Genomic DNA, 16,128 nt, shown 5'->3' on the forward strand with positions numbered 1-16,128 from the left:
ATAGGACTAACAGTATCCACGCAACTATGGAATCTAAACCTCTCACAGAAAGAGCATAAAGAATAAGATATTTTGAATAAAATATGTCTAAAGAAAAACCTTATCTTGGAAAAAATAATCTTCCTTTTACAAGAGAGGTTTAAAATGCAATGACTAATGCCAAGTACTCATTGTTAAGAACATCCTTGTATAGATATATTTTATAATATATAAAATGTATAGAAATGTACAATCGTTACTGTGGTACTGTTGTTTGATAGACAGTTTCGGAGAATTTGATGAGGAATGGAGTGGGTGTTAGGTGGGCAGGAGGCCTCGTCATTTCCATATTCAGGTTCGATAATGTCATCAGTTTCTGGTGGGCTTCTAATTAGGAATTCGCAAGAAGTTCGTTGTCGCGCAGAATTTTATTTCACGATCCTTTTAACATAATATTTGTTCTTTGCGCGTATACAAAATATATCGCATATTTTTCTTTCACACATAGCTTGAAAGTACGAGATATCTCGTACAAAAAGTAAAATTATTATTTCAAATATAATCCGATTAAACTTTATTAGATGGGTACTTAAAATACTGTAAACGAGTTGAAGAAGTTATATAATAGCAGCCTAAAATATGAATAGAACATATTAGATACATATTCAAATACGTACATATGTATATATAGTAACATCTGTTATCTTATTTCTTGTTATACCAATTCATCAAAATCAATATCTGAGAAATCCAGAAACAAAAGTAATTCTTTATACAAATTAGTTTCAATATCAGCTATGTTCTATCTTTTAATAAACACTTTGGTATTAATATTATCATTGATCTGCATATTATCTTGTTGTTTCTTCTCACTTCTAAATAAAATATATAATCATATTTTTATGATCACAAACAATGTTACTTTCAATATATATATAAAGAATTCTTATATATATCTTATATATATTATTTGTAAAATAAAATATATGTATTATGATGAACATCTATAATATTTATATTAGTAAAAACAAATTAATATATACCAAATACTGAAATAAAAGCTCCTTTATATTTGTATCCTTTTTGAATATCATACTTTGCATAAGGAACTGTCTATCTATCTAAGTATTCCTTTTTAGTCTGGAGTTTTAAATTACCTCTGGCCTTTTACCATGCTCAAAATCTTTTGGTGTCTATTTAAAAAAAATAAGAATATTAAACTGTAACTATTACATATAACATAATACATATAAATGATTTCTTGTTTCACAGTATCTCCTTACTTTAATATAAGAAGCAATTGATATTTTTTACCAAGTAACTCTAAGGTGTAATAATATATATACTTGGCTTTTTTATGTTTGTATTTGAAAATTTCAAATTTAATATAGCCTTATCAAATATTATATGTTTGCTATTAGTCTAGTAAATAAATTTCATAGTGATCCACAATAATAACTATAGTCTATAATAACTATAGTTATAAAAATAACTATAGTCTAATAGATGAAACCTTTTCATGGACATCTTTAAGAAAAATTTCACTAATTTTAAGACTAGTTGAAATAGTTCTCTTATCTAAATAATAAAATTATAGAATTAAATTATATATAATAATTTGTATAATGATGTTAAAATAAATATTTACATTGTGATTAACTTAGTGTTTTCTGCAGAAATGGTATCTACAATTGCATCTGTTTAAAATTGTGTAATAATATCTGCTTCTGATTAAAATCAAACATCAAAATGATTTGTCTTATAGAAGCATCAATACTAAAATGAAAATTATATTGTAATCAATATTATAACATGAGTTAAAATAAAGTTTTACTATTTCTACAAGTATAATCATAATATACATAAACATACCCATTCTCTTTCATAAATTCCATTGCAACCTCAAGTACTTCAATCCAACTAAAACAATGGTTTTTACTTTTTAAAGTCATACACATCTTTACAAAATCATTTGGAACCTAAAGATCTGTAAGTTCTATACATGTTTTGTAATCTTATTGCATTTGCCTTTTAACCTTAAAAAATGTATAAAAGAATAAAAATTACTATTATTTTTTACATATACTAATGAAGTCTTAGGTAAAAGAACAGGAAAGAAATAAAATTAACTTGTATATTAAAACCAAGTAAGAAACAACAATGACAATATATATAAGCATACTTATTCTGTTTTGATTAAAATTTGATTTATACCCTTTTGCGCGCCCATCAAAGATATTTAGAAACCGATGCGGGGATGCGAACTTGTCAAACAAAAAGCGCTAGATTATCGCCGACATCTTGTAATATTCAATTTTACGAAAACGATAGTGAGTTTAAAATAAAGAAAATGCGATAGAATCTTAGAGCGATATGCATGGAACGATTATTAAGAAATGAAATTTTGGACGATCGTTGCTCTCGTACTCGTAACATATATGTTCTACAAAGATCAACAACGAAAAAAGTTTCAAATCTTTTAACCTAAGTTGAACTTGAAAAGTTGCTTAAGGTGCGCAAATGTTAGATTATCAGAAAAGGCGCGCATTGCAGAATTCGTAACAATTGTAAGAATGAACTTATTTTATAAATTTGTTTAAAATTAAGTGCAATTTCATCGCGTGTTCGAAACTTCGATGTTTAGTGATCACAAAATAATAATTATATTTCACGAATTCTTCTATTTATTACGAAAACGCACAATTAATAATTTCCTTCTATGTTCTAATACAAAAGTTGTTTTATTCATTTAGGTTATTCTTGTTAGGTGAGATACTATTTATTTATTGGTTTTTCTCGTCGGTTTAAGGTTAAACTGTTTATTTGGCTTGACGTTAGTTTTATCTCGTAGATTGTGTTACAAAGCTTTTCTACGATCGAAATAAAATGGAATTAGACATGCATACTTCGTGGACTCAATTAACAGAGGAAGATGATGCTCTTCTTAATGAAGCCATTTGCATGAGTTCACATGAATTGACCAAAATAGTAGACTCTAATAAGGATGCAAAGAGGGAGAATTTTTTAGAAACTAATTCTTGTGCAGCTAAGACACATATTAATAGTGAACAAAAAAAGGAAGAAGATATTAGTTCAAATGTAGAAATTGATAACATGTCTAAATTCAGAGAAAATCAAAGAAACAATGCAGTCAGTATAAGTTATGAAGATAATGTAAGGAACAAGCAGCATGATGATGGTTTTCGCAAACGAGCTAGGGAAAATCAAATAAATGATGAGGATGCAAAAGTTTCTCGAACTAGACACAATAGTGATTCAAGTTCTACTACTAATTCTTCAGATAGTAATAAGAGACGGGTAGAATATGAAACAGATCCTAAAGTATTAGCTCGTAGACAAAAAGAAATAGATTATGGAAAAAATACTATTGGATATGATAGATACATACAGGCTGTGCCTAAGTAAGAATATTGTTTATTACGATATGGTCAGAAATATTTATGTTGAAAAATATTACATTGGTTACACATATTTTAGAGAAAAACGTACAAGAGAGCATCCAAGAACACCACCAAAATATATTAAATATAGTAGAAGAGGATGGGATAGCATGGTAAGATTGTGGAGGAAACAACTTCATCAATGGGATCCTCCACAAGATAGCAATAATTCTGATTAAAATAACCTTATGTTACCAACATTTTACTTTATTATGCAAATATATCTTTCTGTGCATCATAGTTCCGTGATTTTTATATCTGTATAAAATTTTATAGAAAGAACAGAATTAGATGAAGTGTAATATAATTCTTGGTATGTTCTTACATATGAATATTTACATGTATTTAAAAGGTTCAATTGCAATACAAAAATGAGAAATAAAAGGTACATGTAACTGATAGTCAAAATATACAAGACTTGACATCACTATATGTGAAGGTTCAAAAATGTGTAAATAGATATTCAGGAAACACTTAGGAATAAAACCCTTTTTAAGAAAAACTATTATCTTCAAAATTTTTTATATGTGTATATTTTACATATATATTCCATACAGAATTAAATATATATTGTCATTATTTACAAATATGCTTTTAAATTATATAAATGAAAGGTCACTTGACACTACATCGAGTTTCTAATTGTCTTAAAATAGTATCAAGTTTTTCATTTGTTTTTTGTTCCATTTCATCAATTTTTTTCATTAATCTTCCTTCCATATCTTCAAATTTCTTATCAATATATGTCACAATATCTATATTATTTGACACAGTGCTATCAATCGCAGATTGTGCCACTTCTTCTTCATTGTTTTTCTGAACACCTTTATTTTTTGATAAATTCAAAATATTCATGTAACATGACTGAACGTCATTCGTGATATTGTTCTCTTCATTGTTAAAACTAAGTTTAGTTAAGAAATTTCTTATTATTTCAGGATTAAATATTTCTGTGGAAAAACTCTTAGGTTCATTAATTGATTCTGTTACATAGAGCTTTATACCATATATCCACATAACTGAATTTTTACTTTTTGTTTTTGTAAACTAAAATAGAAATTTTGAATTAAATATACATTTTTGTAAATTAAATCCATTGTATGTATTCTCTATACCTTAATGCTAGCTTCTGTAGCATGTGGAAAAATTGCTGTCTCTGCAAAGTAGACTGAATTGTCTTCAAATTCATCTACAAATTCAGCAAACTTTGTTGTTTCATATTCCCCAAATTGTTTGAAAAATTCTAATACATAAGCTTCAGAAACTACAGCAATCTGGGAAATTCTCTGCCCATTAGTTAATCTTACATCTAGCATACATGGTTCATTGTTGGATTCAATTGGTTGTAAAGATATACATGTACTTAAAGAAACTATGTCTTCGAAGTTAGTTCTATAAAAAAATTCATACTTATTTATAAAAATGTGAATATAAATTAAAATAACAAAGAAATATGGCAAGATCTGATAGTAAATTAGGATATTTATAATACTTTATATTTTCCAGGTTTTATATTACTTTAAATACACAAATCTAGTGTATTTATAAGTAACACATAAGTATACAGTGTATATAGAGGAATAAGTGTATATATATATAATTATTATATGAAAAAAATTAATATATTTTAATATGTAAATATTTGGATTACTTCATAAATTTTAGAGACGAAGCTTCTAATGTGAAAGCATCACGAAGCTGTTTATTATTGCTGATTTTCCAGTTGCACGAGATTTGTAAATAATTCGTATCTAATGACAAGGAAGAATCATCAACTTGCTGATCTGAAAGTTCCATTATATGCAATTCTTTAAACAGAATGAAAATTCTTTAAATAGATTAACATGTATTATCAGCCCAACGATAAGAACTTGCGTTCGTTATTTTCGTAATGTCATTTTAAATTAGATTTCAAATTCGTATTAGTACACTTCATTTTCATGAAGGTTATATTTATGTTTCACTTCATTCGAGCAGAGACTCTCCTGTAGAAAATCTTGCAATTAATTATTAACGTATAAAAACTTTCAATCAGAAATAATTATTTACTTCATATATTTATTAACTAACACTCAAACTGATCGAGTTTTCATACGTGTTGCAGCTAATATAACGTACAATGAGAACTACTTGCAATGGCGCGAAATGTGTTATTACGTGAATAAATGAATGAGGAACAAAGTCAAAATACCAACGGTTGTAAATATATGCCGCTAGTTTAGTTATATTCTTGAATAGAAAAAATTTTTTAGCCGATATAACGAAAGTAAGTGAAAGCATAAACAATAAATGTTAGAATGTATCCATGTAAAATTTTGAATAAAGTGCTTACACGATTAGATGTGACAGGTGGTGGGGACGGGGGCTTTCGATTAAAGCAGTTGTGCAAGGATATTGAACAGAGTAAATCGCCGTTTACGAATCGTCTTTCGTCTTTGCGTGCAGTTAGCTCCTACAATAAAAAAATGTCGAAATATACAATTGTTATGGTACGTCATGGAGAGAGCGAATGGAATAAATTGAATCTATTTTGCGGATGGTATGACGCCGATTTATCCGACAAGGGTAAGTCATTTTTTAAAAGGAAATTCTGAGAATAAACTCCAAGGGCAAAAGGTCAAATATTTCGAATGTGATGTTAACCATGTTTCATTGGTTAAGTTTCTTTATTTTAAAGACGTATATCTATAGAGAAAAAGATAAATTAATGAATAAGTGTCATGATTAGGTAGCGGATATTTATGCAATTATACAAAATCTGGAGATGCAAAAATACATAGAATACGCATACAGAAGCATAGGATATACCTACAATAGAATACTCGTTATAATTTTTAATAATTTTTAATAAGTAAAACTCCAATTTTATTCAACTTTTATCGCCTTAATTATGTCCTTAACAATATAAATTTGCATAAAAATTTGCACCTAAGTCATGATAGTGACATTATCACTAAATTACAGCTATCCATGATTTCAATTATCCTATAAATATGTCACATGGTCAAAAAAATAAAATAATCTATAGTTTATGTAATGATATGAAATTTATTATTTTCAAAATTATGCTATTGTTTGATATATATATGTTTATTATAGGTAAAACTGAAGCACTTTCAGCTGGAAAAGCAATCAAACAGGCAGGCCTTAAGTTTGATATCGCTCATACATCATTGTTGACAAGAGCTCAAGAAACTTTAAAATCAATTCTTAAAGAAAGTGGTCAAGAAAACATTCCTGTTCAAAAGACATGGCGTTTAAATGAACGTCATTATGGAGGACTGACTGGTATGAATAAAGCAGAAACTGCTGCTAAATATGGTGAAGAACAAGTTCAAATTTGGAGAAGATCTTTTGATGTACCTCCTCCACCAATGGAATCAGACCACAAGTATTATGAAACAATAGTAAAAGACCCAAGATATGCAGATGGACCAAAACCAGAAGAATTCCCTAAATTTGAATCTTTAAAATTGACAATTGAGAGGACATTGCCATATTGGAATGATACTATTATTCCACAATTGAAGGAAGGGAAAAGGATTATCATTGCTGCTCATGGAAATAGTTTACGTGGCATAGTTAAACACTTAGATCGTCAGTTATTATTTTCTCAAAGCACAACCAATTCTGTTTATTTATTATATTAATAATCATGTGTTTCTTTTTTTAGAAATGAGCAATGATCAAATCATGGGATTAAATTTACCAACTGGTATTCCATTTGTCTATGAATTAGATGAAAACTTCAAGCCTGTTGTATCTATGAAATTCTTAGGTGACGAAGAAACTGTAAAAGCTGCAATGGCTGCAGTTGCTGCACAAGGGAAAGCTAAGTAAAATTAAAGAAATTCATTACAAAATTTATATTATTATATACAAACAGAAGATGTCAATTTTTAGTTTTGGCATTGTTGAAGAATTATTTTATTATTGGAAGATACATTTAAATAAAAATGTTTACAACAGAAGAAAAATAGAAAAATAACATAAGTTTTCACTAATATTACAAGTTTCTATGTGTTGTAATTTATTCAAACAAATATTTATTGAAAATAATTATAAAATTACAAATATAAAATTATTAAAAGATATTAAATGTAATTATTTGTCCTTGAGATCTTACCTAATATTAACATAAATATATATAAAATACAAATTGAATTTAAAGTAGGTATGATCAGATGTGATATACAATGAGATAGTAAAAATATAAAAGCGCCATCTGTGACAAGTAATAAGTAATAAATGCTTGATAGAGTATTTATTTAGTTACGTATTTATATGCAAGTTTACCAGTTTTTCTTGGAATAGACATTGTACTGAATTCTTGATGACGTCTTTCGTATCAAAGGGCATTGTAGTCACCTTCAGATTTATCTTCTACAAATATTAAACAGTAGTTACTCTTTAATATAAAAAATAAACAATTACTCTAACCTAAATGGTACAAAAAGGACTAGTACTTATTTCGTAGCATTATTACACTGAGGAAGTTTCATTATTTAGGGATGAATCGCGTCGATTTGAAAGTGGTTTTATTGGGTAACTCAGCTGTAGGAAAAACGAGTCTCGTCGAACGTTTCGTAAATGAAAGGTTTAATGAAGGTCTATCTTACCAAAACGTAAGTACAATCACATACAACGTGTATATTATACATTACTTTATATAATGTAATAAATTAAATAAATGTTCGAAATTGTTTTCTTTATCTTTTCTTTAATCATTTAACGTAATATGTACAACAAATAAGGAAAATTTAGTCTGTATATCCAATTTCTCTAGAGATATCAGATTATAAAGAACTTGTTTCTAGATTCTTGTTTGTCAATTGTACAATTCATATTGGAATGACTTAGGGACTATACTGATTTAGTCTGTCTTGTTCCTCTTAGTCCGCGAAGTGGAAGGAATATTGTAAAATAAAGTTATTAAGATTTGCACTGAGAATCATCTAAGAGATGCGTCACAAAACAAATTAACCCAGTTCCAATTTCCTTAGACTATAGGCGCTGCGTTTGCAGCTAAGCAAATGCAAGTCAATGGGAAAAGGCTTATCATGGGAATATGGGATACAGCAGGCAGTGAGAAGTAAGTAATCTTCAAAAATGAAAAATTCAAGAATGTTGATTGTCATAAATTATATATTTTTAGATATGATGCTATGAGTAGGATATATTACCGTGGTGCGAAGGCTGCTGTTATCTGTTATGATATCACAAAATCAAATACATTTCAAAGAGCAAAATTCTGGATAAGGGAGCTTAGGGAAGTTGAAGAAGGATGTAAAATATACATTTGTGCAACAAAAAATGATATTTTAGCGCATGGTGCAGTTCCATCTCCTAATATAGATGTTGTAAAAACATATACTGCTGGTATTCGAGCTAAATTGTTTATAACATCTAGTAAAACTGGAGAAAATGTTGGTAAGGATATATATTATACACTCTCATTATTGTTATAATGTGTGATATTTATTAAGTTAATTTTGTAGCTGAATTGTTTAATGAAATTGCACAAGATTTTATGTCTGATCCAAATAATGTACAAAAAATTGAAGAGGTAATTGATATAAGTAACGAACCCAAAGTAACATATTGTTGTTAATGAATATAACAAAGTCAGTATTAAAAATTACCATAATTTTCTTATTTATCATATTTTATATTATTTTGTACAAGTGAATATCACGAATATAAATTAATGTGCAGTATATTATAAGTCAACACATTATTATATGTAAATGTAAGGAAAATTTTCATGTTTGTTGATTATTTTTAAATATACTTTATATTTTACATTTCTTTGTGTTCTTTATTTCTTTCCTGATACGTGCATGCTCACATTCATTTAGATATATTGTGGAATAAAAGTGTGCTTTCTCATTTTTAATTATTACAATTTAAATGCAAAATTTGCGGTAAAGACTACAGTATCTTTCTATTAATAATTAAAATATAAATGCAATTGTATTTTCATTTTCTACTTTTCTATGTCATGAGTAAAATTCAATGTAACGTAAATACTCATTCTCTTCGAAATCTGAAAAGTAATAAGAGTAGGTAAAGGTAGTAGAAATAGAAAAAGTAATAAAATATGTTATAACAAATGCAATGTGATTATAAAAAAAGTTTAAAAAAATTTTCTTATTCATTAATATATTATATTGCTGATGAAAGATTAACATGCAATATTTATGATAAAATTACTACCAAATACATACGAAATTAACTTCTATCTCAATTTTCTTTCTATTTTGACTCTATGGTAGTATCATTTGACAAAATATTAACCATGATTTATATTTATAAATGTATCTTTCACAACATTATGGTGGCAAAACCGCAGTACATATTTCTTTAACTTTTTCGTAAACACCGAAAAATACGAATCCGCTAATAGTAAAACCACACACTCTTGGTACAAAGCCTGCAAAAAGTCTGAAAATATTTATCGATTATTGTGTTTGTAGGATAACAAGTAGAATCGAATATTTAAGAGACAAGCTTGTTCTGTACCCTTTAAAACCATGATCGTGGTAAATTTTGCTTAACATCGCGGATATTTTTATTTCATCTTTCCCTACCGTCACATTCGACAACATTATTCTAGTTTTTGCAACGTCTAAAGGTGTCGTTAGGGCCGCAGATATGGCAACTATAAAAATCAATGTTCGTAATAATAAAATATACAATGTTAATGCATACCCGTGATTTAATTAACTTTTTTTTATTTTTCTACCTGACGTCGATCCGCAGATAGCACCCTCCATAGGCGTGCACTCACGTTTCACGTGCTTTTTCCAATAAAGTTTAAAATATTCCCAGAGTGGCATCTGAATTAAACCGAACGGTAAATCTCTAATCACAGTACTTCCGTAACCACGATATAAAGCTCTCAAAGGTAATTTGTGGGCATCGCTTAAAAATGCTTGTCTCCTTTGTTTCACTACTTCTACTGGGACTCGAATAAGACATGCAACCTATTAGTAACATCTCAGCATTACTAAACTGCTTGTAATTGTATGTTTAGAGGTAAAAAGGATCGTTTATGCTTTGTATATTGATTATATTAGGGGTGTGCAGGTATTCGAAATCGTGAGCCTGACCTGATCCGAACCTGAGATACCGAGTACCCACACACCCTTAAATTGTATATATTGATTATTATTACTGTTATTATTTACATATAACATTAATAAGATATAAATTACCATTTCTCCGACTGACGCGGCAGTCATATGTATAAACACGTGATATTGTTCAGGTATTTGAGGTTGAAACATTATTTTTAAAGTTTCATAAGTTATAAAAAATAACGAAGCTGCAAAGAATATTTTTATCAATATTATTTTTATTTTTAAAATGTATTAAAGGATAAATTGTTATCTTAAGTTTACCTGATGGTGCGGATCCTATCATTACGGGGCCTAAACCCTTATACAATTGTCTAAAACCACCAGATTTTAAGAAACCATGTTGACTTTGTAATCGCGTTTTAAGCGTATCCAAAGGAAATGATATAAAATCGCACATAGTTCCTGCGAGAGCACCTGACTATCGTCGATTAAATATTATTTTTCTTACAATTGCATGTGTAGATGTTGACTTAAAAATCTAACTGCTCTTAGATTATATATAGTAGATATACAATATATATTAAAAATACGTATATCATAAAAATATAACTTTAAGTTGCAAAAATATCCATGAATTGTTAACCGTAAATTCATAAATAAATGTTATAAAATAATATTATATACGCTAATTTTCAAGAAAAAAATAATTTCTGTTTTAAAAAATTGGCGCTATTTAATATATTTGTTATTTTTAAGTAAATAAACTATAAAAACTTTTTTAAAAAGATTGGAAGGATATTAACATTAATACAAATTTATATAAAATGATTATCAAGTAAGTTTTATAATTTTTTATAATAATGTAAAGAATTGCCATGTGTATTAATGATAATAGAGGCATGCATGTTATTTCATCATATACTCATTACACAATAATTTACTTACGATTAACGAAGTAACGAAAACGTTTTTCGCACCTGTGGTGGCTGTTGGATTACTTTCTTGTAACATTTTCGATTAGTACAATTTTTGATTTTCTTTACTGTATTAACATTATCGAACATTGATAGAAAAATTTAAAAAAATAATTAAATATTTAATATTATTATGTTTCGTTTCGTTTAATTAATAACTAAAGAGTCATCGTGTATGTGATAGTTTAATCATCGTAGAATATTTGTTAAATGAACGAAAGCGATCAGAGATACCTATTTTAGAAATTTAACATTTTGTATCCGTGAAGTATAGGTATGAAATGAAAAGACCACATGGACATTATTGCGTAATGACATCACTTCACAAGTTAATCATTGTCTACTTACGCTACAATCTCTGATTCTACTGTGATAGTCTGCTAGGTGAAACCTAACCTTATCTCATGTATGTCAAAATTCTGTGTCACCAAGGTTAGGAAAAAGCTTTTGTTTTGAAAACAGTTTTCCACTAGGAAGAATAGATGAAGATGCATGACACAAAATTACTAGACCCAATGCATATATATAGAAAATTAACGCAATTACGTCATGAAAACCGTTTCATGCAGTATGAAGAAATTCTTGGCTTTTGTATTTGCTATGTTCCGATTAGTTAGGAGCGCGAATGAAATTACTGAAAAATGATCGACTTGATGTTTTAGATACCGTTAAAGTGTTTACATAACCTTGAATTTCATTGATCACCCCTTTGGGCGGGAATCTCGAAACATTTATATTTTCATTTGATCGTCCATAAAAATGTCACAAAATATTTTGAAAAGCAGCGTGGAAACAGCTTCGTTCAATATTGTATTTCAGGTATATACAATAACACAACACTTTTAAAATTTAAGTATTTCATGGCAAAAAACATCATTCTCTATCTATGAGAAAAATTATATCATTTATATAAATACAAATTCTGCTGCTATTATTCGCGATTACAATACCTTTATTTGCTTATATTTAAAAAAGTTATATTGTTTTTATTAATATCTGATAGCTTCTAACATGCCAATAAACTAAGATATATATGAGAAAAATAATTATAATCAATTTCTTTTTAGATATTATGCAGAGGAGTCACTTTTATTTTAAATGCCTTCGTTGTTCGGTATGTGGGTCAAGCTGTTCTAGGAGTCATAAATGTGAGACTACTATTATTGGAATCAATGATTTTGTTTCTGTCTCGAGAACCATTTATGAAAGCATGTTTAACCAACACAGCAGAACATAATTGGGCTCAAGTTGTAAATTTATTATGGATGACGTTCGTTTCTAAAAGTGATTAATTATAATATAAATGAAACCTACATAAATACTTAGATGGTAAATATTTTTTCAGGGTTCCTATATGTTTCTTAATGTCCTTACTGTTTGGATATATTTGGCTTTCTGTTTTAACAACATCTGAGGCATTACCATCATATTATACATTTGCAGTTTGGGCAGTTGCTTTGTCTTGTATTATTGAATTATCATCTTTAATCGTTCAACTGGTCGCTAGTGCATTTTTATTTGTTAGGTTGAAAGTAAGATTTTGAATTAAAGATAGTATGGGAAATTGTACTTATAATTAGTTATTGAATTTTTTTAGATTATACTTGATTCTATCATGATTGCTATTCGTACTATAACATTTGTTCCATTGATACTCCAAAATCCAGAGAATGCATTGTTAGCATTTAGTGTAGCTCAACTAGTTGCAGCAATATTTTATACTGCTAGTCACTATTTATACTTTCATTATTATATTAAAAAGCTTAACAAGTATAAGTTAAAGAGGCGTATGTCATTAAAAGACAGTACTGACGAGTATGTTGTGAGAGAATTTCCTTTCAAAACAGTGAAGGACTTTTTGCCTGGGCAATTGACAAACAAAGTATGTATTAAGATGGATCTTTTGTGTATTATGTATACAGACTGTCATTTTTAGGAATCATATCTAGATAAAAAGTTGACTATTCTTACATGGAGTTTCTTTAGACAAGGAATTCTAAAGCAAATTTTAACAGAAGGAGAAAGGCTAATTATGACAGTAATGCCAGTATTAACATTTACTGAACAGGTATTTAATCAGTTATAATAAGTATTTATATATAAGTTCATTAAATTAATTCTTTTCTATTTCATTTTATTTTCATATGTTTAAAGGGAACATACGAAATTATAAATAATTTAGGTTCTTTAGCAGCAAGGTTTATTTTCCGTCCAATAGAAGAAAGTGGATATTTCTATTTTACTCAAATGGTAAAACGAGACAAACCAGTTAATGACCAAAATCCTGTAAGTATTATATGAAACATTTTTCATGTATTCATATACTACAAATTATTAAAAATAAGTTTCCTTTAAAGGTAAAAATACAAGAAAGCGTAAATGTGCTAACACATTTATGTTCAGCTGTTATGTCGATTGGGTTAGTTGTTTTAGTGTTTGGACAGTCATATTCAAGCACACTTTTATGGTTATATGGTGGTACTAAATTAATTTCACATCTGCCAGTACTCTTAATGCGAGCACATTGTCTAGCTATCCTCCTTTTGGGAATAAATGGAGTAACAGAATGTTACAGCAATGCAACGGCCGATAGTGCGACTATAAATAAGAGCAATTTGATTATGATTTACGAATCGATCGCATTTCTGTGTGCATCCTATTTATTTGCTATTTGGTTTGGACCAGTTGGTTTCATTTTTGGAAACTGTGTAAACATGAGTTTAAGAATTGTGCATTCTACTATGTTTATCAATAAAAGATACAAAGATACAATGTACCGTCCATTACGTGGATTAGTGCCAAAGCCTATGTTTTCTGCTTCTCTTCTAATAGCAGCATTGATCACTAATGTCTCTCATGTAATGGAGTAATACTTTTCATTATTCCATATATTAATAGAAAATGTAGTATTACAACTCGAAATTTTTATGTTTCAGGCTTACTTTTTTCCAGATGAAAAATTATTGCACTTAATTATTGGAGTGATAATGTTTATGATAGTACTTGTCTCTTGGATATATGAACACCATGATTTAATTAGACTTGGTACAAACAAATGGTATGAAAGAAGTAACAGACATAAGAAAAGTGACTGACCTTAGATATGTTTTAATGGTGATTTATTGATATTTACCTACAAACTATCTACAAAGGTGCTATAACGAACTCTTATAAGTCTTGTAAAATTTAATAATCATGTATTTTCTATACTGTTACAATCAGAATCAAGTACAAGTTCTACTATCTCATGAGGATGTGTTAAAAAGCCACCTATATATTTAAAGTTTATATATAATTAACAAAATAACAAACATAATAGAGCTTAGTTTACATACAAACAATATTATTCATTTATATAACAAAACTATTTTACATAGAAATATCCTTATAAATGGCACCTACTACTGCACCTTGGCGTTGTATAAGGCATTTCCTACAAAATAATTTATAATGTTTTTAATATTAATTTAGTGCAAGTTCAAAGATTAGTTAAAGACATGTTGAGTTTCAAAGTTGTTTAATAAATTTGTTGATTAATAATTTTGTATCTTAATTTTAACAGTACAAAACGAAACAAAATCAATAAAAAGACATTACTTGCTATCATTTTGAAGAGAAATAACTGGAGCTGGTGATTTAGGTTCTAGCTTTGCAACTTGATCTGCAATAGCTGCAATTATTCCTGCACTATCAGTAGATGCATTTCCTTTGGCTGAAAATAGTTGTTTCATTCTTATTCTTCCAGATAATGTTTAGTGTATAATGTAAATAAAATTAGCTAGAAATACCTCCTAAACATAATCCGGCATGATCAGCCAAGATGCAGCCAATAATACCTTCAGTATTATTACTATCAAAAAATATTAAATTTAATCAATAATTTGCTAATTTTTACATTTTAAATGTATTTTATAATAAATTTTTTAAATGTATTGTTATATCAATAGACATCAAAATTAATAGAATTCTCCATATTGTATCACAATTTAAGTTATTAAGTGTAAGGGTTATATTTAGTTGCACAGTAATAAGAATATAAAATAATGGTATATGAATATTAAATGTTAATGAGAATATTACATTTTGCAAAATATTTGTATCAGTAGCACTAAAACAAACATCAATTTAGATAATCGCTTTGTCATATATGAGATATATGATGAAGATATATGAGAAAATTCTTGTATAAAACTTACACGTCATCTAATGTTTTTTCTAAATTCTTTTCCATTTCAAGGAATTAAATTACAAAACACGCTCGTTAAAAAATAATTTGCATTAATTAGGTGTTCGTTAAAAAGAATTCGTCGTTTTGACGTTTATCATAATTGCACAGTTTTGTATACATTCGCAAGTCGGAGTACTCAGTTACTGCAACAAGTTTAATCGAACGATTCGATATATCGCAATCGTCACATATTCTGTATCGATTACCATTTCTAGATGGTGTTACAAAAAACAGTATTCTTGTAAAATACATTTATTACATTCATTTTGAAAAAAAATTGTACTACATAAAAATTTACAAAATATACTTTTACAAGTAAACAACAACGTGTAAGAATTTTATTATTATAATAAGTTGTTTCGTTACAACTGCATAAAAATTGTTATTCATCAAATGTAAATCAC

At 28.0% G+C, this 16,128-nt stretch overlaps 8 protein-coding genes and 1 long non-coding RNA gene across 12 annotated transcripts; 4 read left to right on the forward strand and 5 right to left on the reverse strand.

The window, feature by feature from the left end:
* Positions 1–706: 706 nt before the first annotated feature.
* Positions 707–1,355, reverse strand: LOC143303632 (uncharacterized). The gene is made up of 3 exons (XR_013060142.1): positions 1,263–1,355; positions 1,023–1,172; positions 707–854 (listed from the first exon to the last, which is right to left on the reverse strand). It is a non-coding gene; the product is annotated as an uncharacterized LOC143303632 (long non-coding RNA).
* A 20-nt stretch (positions 1,356–1,375) lies between these two features.
* LOC143303631 (uncharacterized) lies at positions 1,376–2,260 on the reverse strand. The gene is made up of 3 exons (XM_076624693.1): positions 1,852–2,260; positions 1,628–1,755; positions 1,376–1,557 (listed from the first exon to the last, which is right to left on the reverse strand). Exons 1-2 carry the CDS (start codon positions 1,935–1,937, stop codon positions 1,665–1,667), a joined length of 177 nt encoding a protein of 58 aa, XP_076480808.1. The 5' UTR covers positions 1,938–2,260; the 3' UTR covers positions 1,376–1,557; positions 1,628–1,664.
* A 246-nt stretch (positions 2,261–2,506) lies between these two features.
* Positions 2,507–4,006, forward strand: Slbp (Stem-loop binding protein). Its single transcript, XM_033334997.2, has 3 exons — positions 2,507–2,746; positions 2,831–3,401; positions 3,478–4,006. The coding sequence occupies exons 2-3, from the start codon at positions 2,866–2,868 to the stop codon at positions 3,617–3,619; spliced, it is 678 nt and encodes a 225-aa protein (XP_033190888.1). The 5' UTR covers positions 2,507–2,746; positions 2,831–2,865; the 3' UTR covers positions 3,620–4,006.
* Positions 3,946–5,894, reverse strand: LOC117157182 (uncharacterized). Of its 3 annotated transcripts, none has more exons than XM_076624689.1 (4): positions 5,773–5,894; positions 5,092–5,224; positions 4,556–4,832; positions 3,946–4,487 (listed from the first exon to the last, which is right to left on the reverse strand). In XM_076624689.1, exons 2-4 carry the CDS (start codon positions 5,094–5,096, stop codon positions 4,056–4,058), a joined length of 714 nt encoding a protein of 237 aa, XP_076480804.1. In that variant the 5' UTR covers positions 5,097–5,224; positions 5,773–5,894; the 3' UTR covers positions 3,946–4,055. The 3 variants fall into 3 exon arrangements, with proteins under 3 accessions (XP_076480804.1, XP_076480803.1, XP_076480802.1); XM_076624688.1 differs by lacking the exon at positions 5,773–5,894 and adding an exon at positions 5,490–5,605; XM_076624687.1 differs by lacking the exon at positions 5,773–5,894 and having other exon boundaries at positions 5,092–5,608.
* Pglym78 (phosphoglyceromutase 78) lies at positions 5,873–7,539 on the forward strand. The gene is made up of 3 exons (XM_033334991.2): positions 5,873–6,005; positions 6,540–7,037; positions 7,114–7,539. The coding sequence occupies exons 1-3, from the start codon at positions 5,906–5,908 to the stop codon at positions 7,278–7,280; spliced, it is 765 nt and encodes a 254-aa protein (XP_033190882.1). The 5' UTR covers positions 5,873–5,905; the 3' UTR covers positions 7,281–7,539.
* Positions 7,540–7,672: 133 nt separating this feature from the next.
* Positions 7,673–9,247, forward strand: LOC117157186 (ras-related protein Rab-24). Its single transcript, XM_033335003.2, has 4 exons — positions 7,673–8,065; positions 8,444–8,532; positions 8,596–8,870; positions 8,939–9,247. The coding sequence occupies exons 1-4, from the start codon at positions 7,952–7,954 to the stop codon at positions 9,049–9,051; spliced, it is 591 nt and encodes a 196-aa protein (XP_033190894.1). The 5' UTR covers positions 7,673–7,951; the 3' UTR covers positions 9,052–9,247.
* Positions 8,897–11,929, reverse strand: LOC117157183 (mitochondrial S-adenosylmethionine carrier protein). Of its 2 annotated transcripts, none has more exons than XM_076624690.1 (7): positions 11,845–11,929; positions 10,844–11,000; positions 10,658–10,767; positions 10,186–10,426; positions 9,963–10,101; positions 9,668–9,884; positions 8,897–9,486 (listed from the first exon to the last, which is right to left on the reverse strand). In XM_076624690.1, exons 2-6 carry the CDS (start codon positions 10,977–10,979, stop codon positions 9,773–9,775), a joined length of 738 nt encoding a protein of 245 aa, XP_076480805.1. In that variant the 5' UTR covers positions 10,980–11,000; positions 11,845–11,929; the 3' UTR covers positions 8,897–9,486; positions 9,668–9,772. The 2 variants fall into 2 exon arrangements, with proteins under 2 accessions (XP_076480805.1, XP_033190886.1); XM_033334995.2 differs by lacking the exon at positions 11,845–11,929 and adding an exon at positions 11,468–11,609.
* A 140-nt stretch (positions 11,930–12,069) lies between these two features.
* Positions 12,070–15,036, forward strand: LOC117157176 (man(5)GlcNAc(2)-PP-dolichol translocation protein RFT1). The gene is made up of 8 exons (XM_033334981.2): positions 12,070–12,315; positions 12,564–12,766; positions 12,842–13,028; positions 13,094–13,378; positions 13,433–13,564; positions 13,651–13,782; positions 13,854–14,354; positions 14,433–15,036. Exons 1-8 carry the CDS (start codon positions 12,256–12,258, stop codon positions 14,589–14,591), a joined length of 1,659 nt encoding a protein of 552 aa, XP_033190872.2. The 5' UTR covers positions 12,070–12,255; the 3' UTR covers positions 14,592–15,036.
* Lamtor5 (Late endosomal/lysosomal adaptor, MAPK and MTOR activator 5) lies at positions 14,672–15,891 on the reverse strand. Its single transcript, XM_033335005.2, has 4 exons — positions 15,693–15,891; positions 15,285–15,346; positions 15,094–15,208; positions 14,672–14,929 (listed from the first exon to the last, which is right to left on the reverse strand). The coding sequence occupies exons 1-4, from the start codon at positions 15,725–15,727 to the stop codon at positions 14,866–14,868; spliced, it is 276 nt and encodes a 91-aa protein (XP_033190896.1). The 5' UTR covers positions 15,728–15,891; the 3' UTR covers positions 14,672–14,865.
* Positions 15,892–16,128: the final 237 nt, after the last annotated feature.

Source organism: Bombus vancouverensis, chromosome 15 (genome assembly GCF_051014615.1).
Source record: "Bombus vancouverensis nearcticus chromosome 15, iyBomVanc1_principal, whole genome shotgun sequence".
NCBI classification, from domain to species: Eukaryota; Metazoa; Arthropoda; class Insecta; order Hymenoptera; family Apidae; genus Bombus; species Bombus vancouverensis.

Coding starts and splice junctions, on each gene's coding strand:
- LOC143303631 (XM_076624693.1), bottom strand. CDS start 1,937: ATGTGTATGACTTTAAAAAGTAAAAACCATTGTTTTAGTTGGATTGAA. Junction 1,756..1,851: donor GAATTTATGAAAGAGAATGG/GTATGTTTATGT, acceptor TTTTCATTTTAG/TATTGATGCTTCTATAAGAC.
- Slbp (XM_033334997.2), top strand. CDS start 2,866: ATGGAATTAGACATGCATACTTCGTGGACTCAATTAACAGAGGAAGAT. Junction 3,402..3,477: donor TACATACAGGCTGTGCCTAA/GTAAGAATATTG, acceptor CACATATTTTAG/AGAAAAACGTACAAGAGAGC.
- LOC117157182 (XM_076624687.1), bottom strand. CDS start 5,237: ATGGAACTTTCAGATCAGCAAGTTGATGATTCTTCCTTGTCATTAGAT. Junction 4,833..5,091: donor TCGTCTCTAAAATTTATGAA/GTAATCCAAATA, acceptor ATTTTTTTATAG/AACTAACTTCGAAGACATAG. Junction 4,488..4,555: donor CTACAGAAGCTAGCATTAAG/GTATAGAGAATA, acceptor TTTCTATTTTAG/TTTACAAAAACAAAAAGTAA.
- Pglym78 (XM_033334991.2), top strand. CDS start 5,906: ATGTCGAAATATACAATTGTTATGGTACGTCATGGAGAGAGCGAATGG. Junction 6,006..6,539: donor CGCCGATTTATCCGACAAGG/GTAAGTCATTTT, acceptor TGTTTATTATAG/GTAAAACTGAAGCACTTTCA. Junction 7,038..7,113: donor CATAGTTAAACACTTAGATC/GTCAGTTATTAT, acceptor TTCTTTTTTTAG/AAATGAGCAATGATCAAATC.
- LOC117157186 (XM_033335003.2), top strand. CDS start 7,952: ATGAATCGCGTCGATTTGAAAGTGGTTTTATTGGGTAACTCAGCTGTA. Junction 8,066..8,443: donor AAGGTCTATCTTACCAAAAC/GTAAGTACAATC, acceptor CAATTTCCTTAG/ACTATAGGCGCTGCGTTTGC. Junction 8,533..8,595: donor GATACAGCAGGCAGTGAGAA/GTAAGTAATCTT, acceptor ATATATTTTTAG/ATATGATGCTATGAGTAGGA.
- LOC117157183 (XM_033334995.2), bottom strand. CDS start 11,533: ATGTTACAAGAAAGTAATCCAACAGCCACCACAGGTGCGAAAAACGTT. Junction 11,001..11,467: donor TTTTCGTTACTTCGTTAATC/GTAAGTAAATTA, acceptor AATCGACGATAG/TCAGGTGCTCTCGCAGGAAC. Junction 9,885..9,962: donor CACGATCATGGTTTTAAAGG/GTACAGAACAAG, acceptor AAATATTTTCAG/ACTTTTTGCAGGCTTTGTAC.
- LOC117157176 (XM_033334981.2), top strand. CDS start 12,256: ATGTCACAAAATATTTTGAAAAGCAGCGTGGAAACAGCTTCGTTCAAT. Junction 13,379..13,432: donor CTGGGCAATTGACAAACAAA/GTATGTATTAAG, acceptor TGTCATTTTTAG/GAATCATATCTAGATAAAAA. Junction 14,355..14,432: donor TGATCACTAATGTCTCTCAT/GTAATGGAGTAA, acceptor TTTATGTTTCAG/GCTTACTTTTTTCCAGATGA.
- Lamtor5 (XM_033335005.2), bottom strand. CDS start 15,727: ATGGAAAAGAATTTAGAAAAAACATTAGATGACGT. Junction 15,347..15,692: donor GAAAAAACATTAGATGACGT/GTAAGTTTTATA, acceptor ATTTTTTGATAG/TAATAATACTGAAGGTATTA. Junction 15,209..15,284: donor TGCCGGATTATGTTTAGGAG/GTATTTCTAGCT, acceptor AACTATTTTCAG/CCAAAGGAAATGCATCTACT.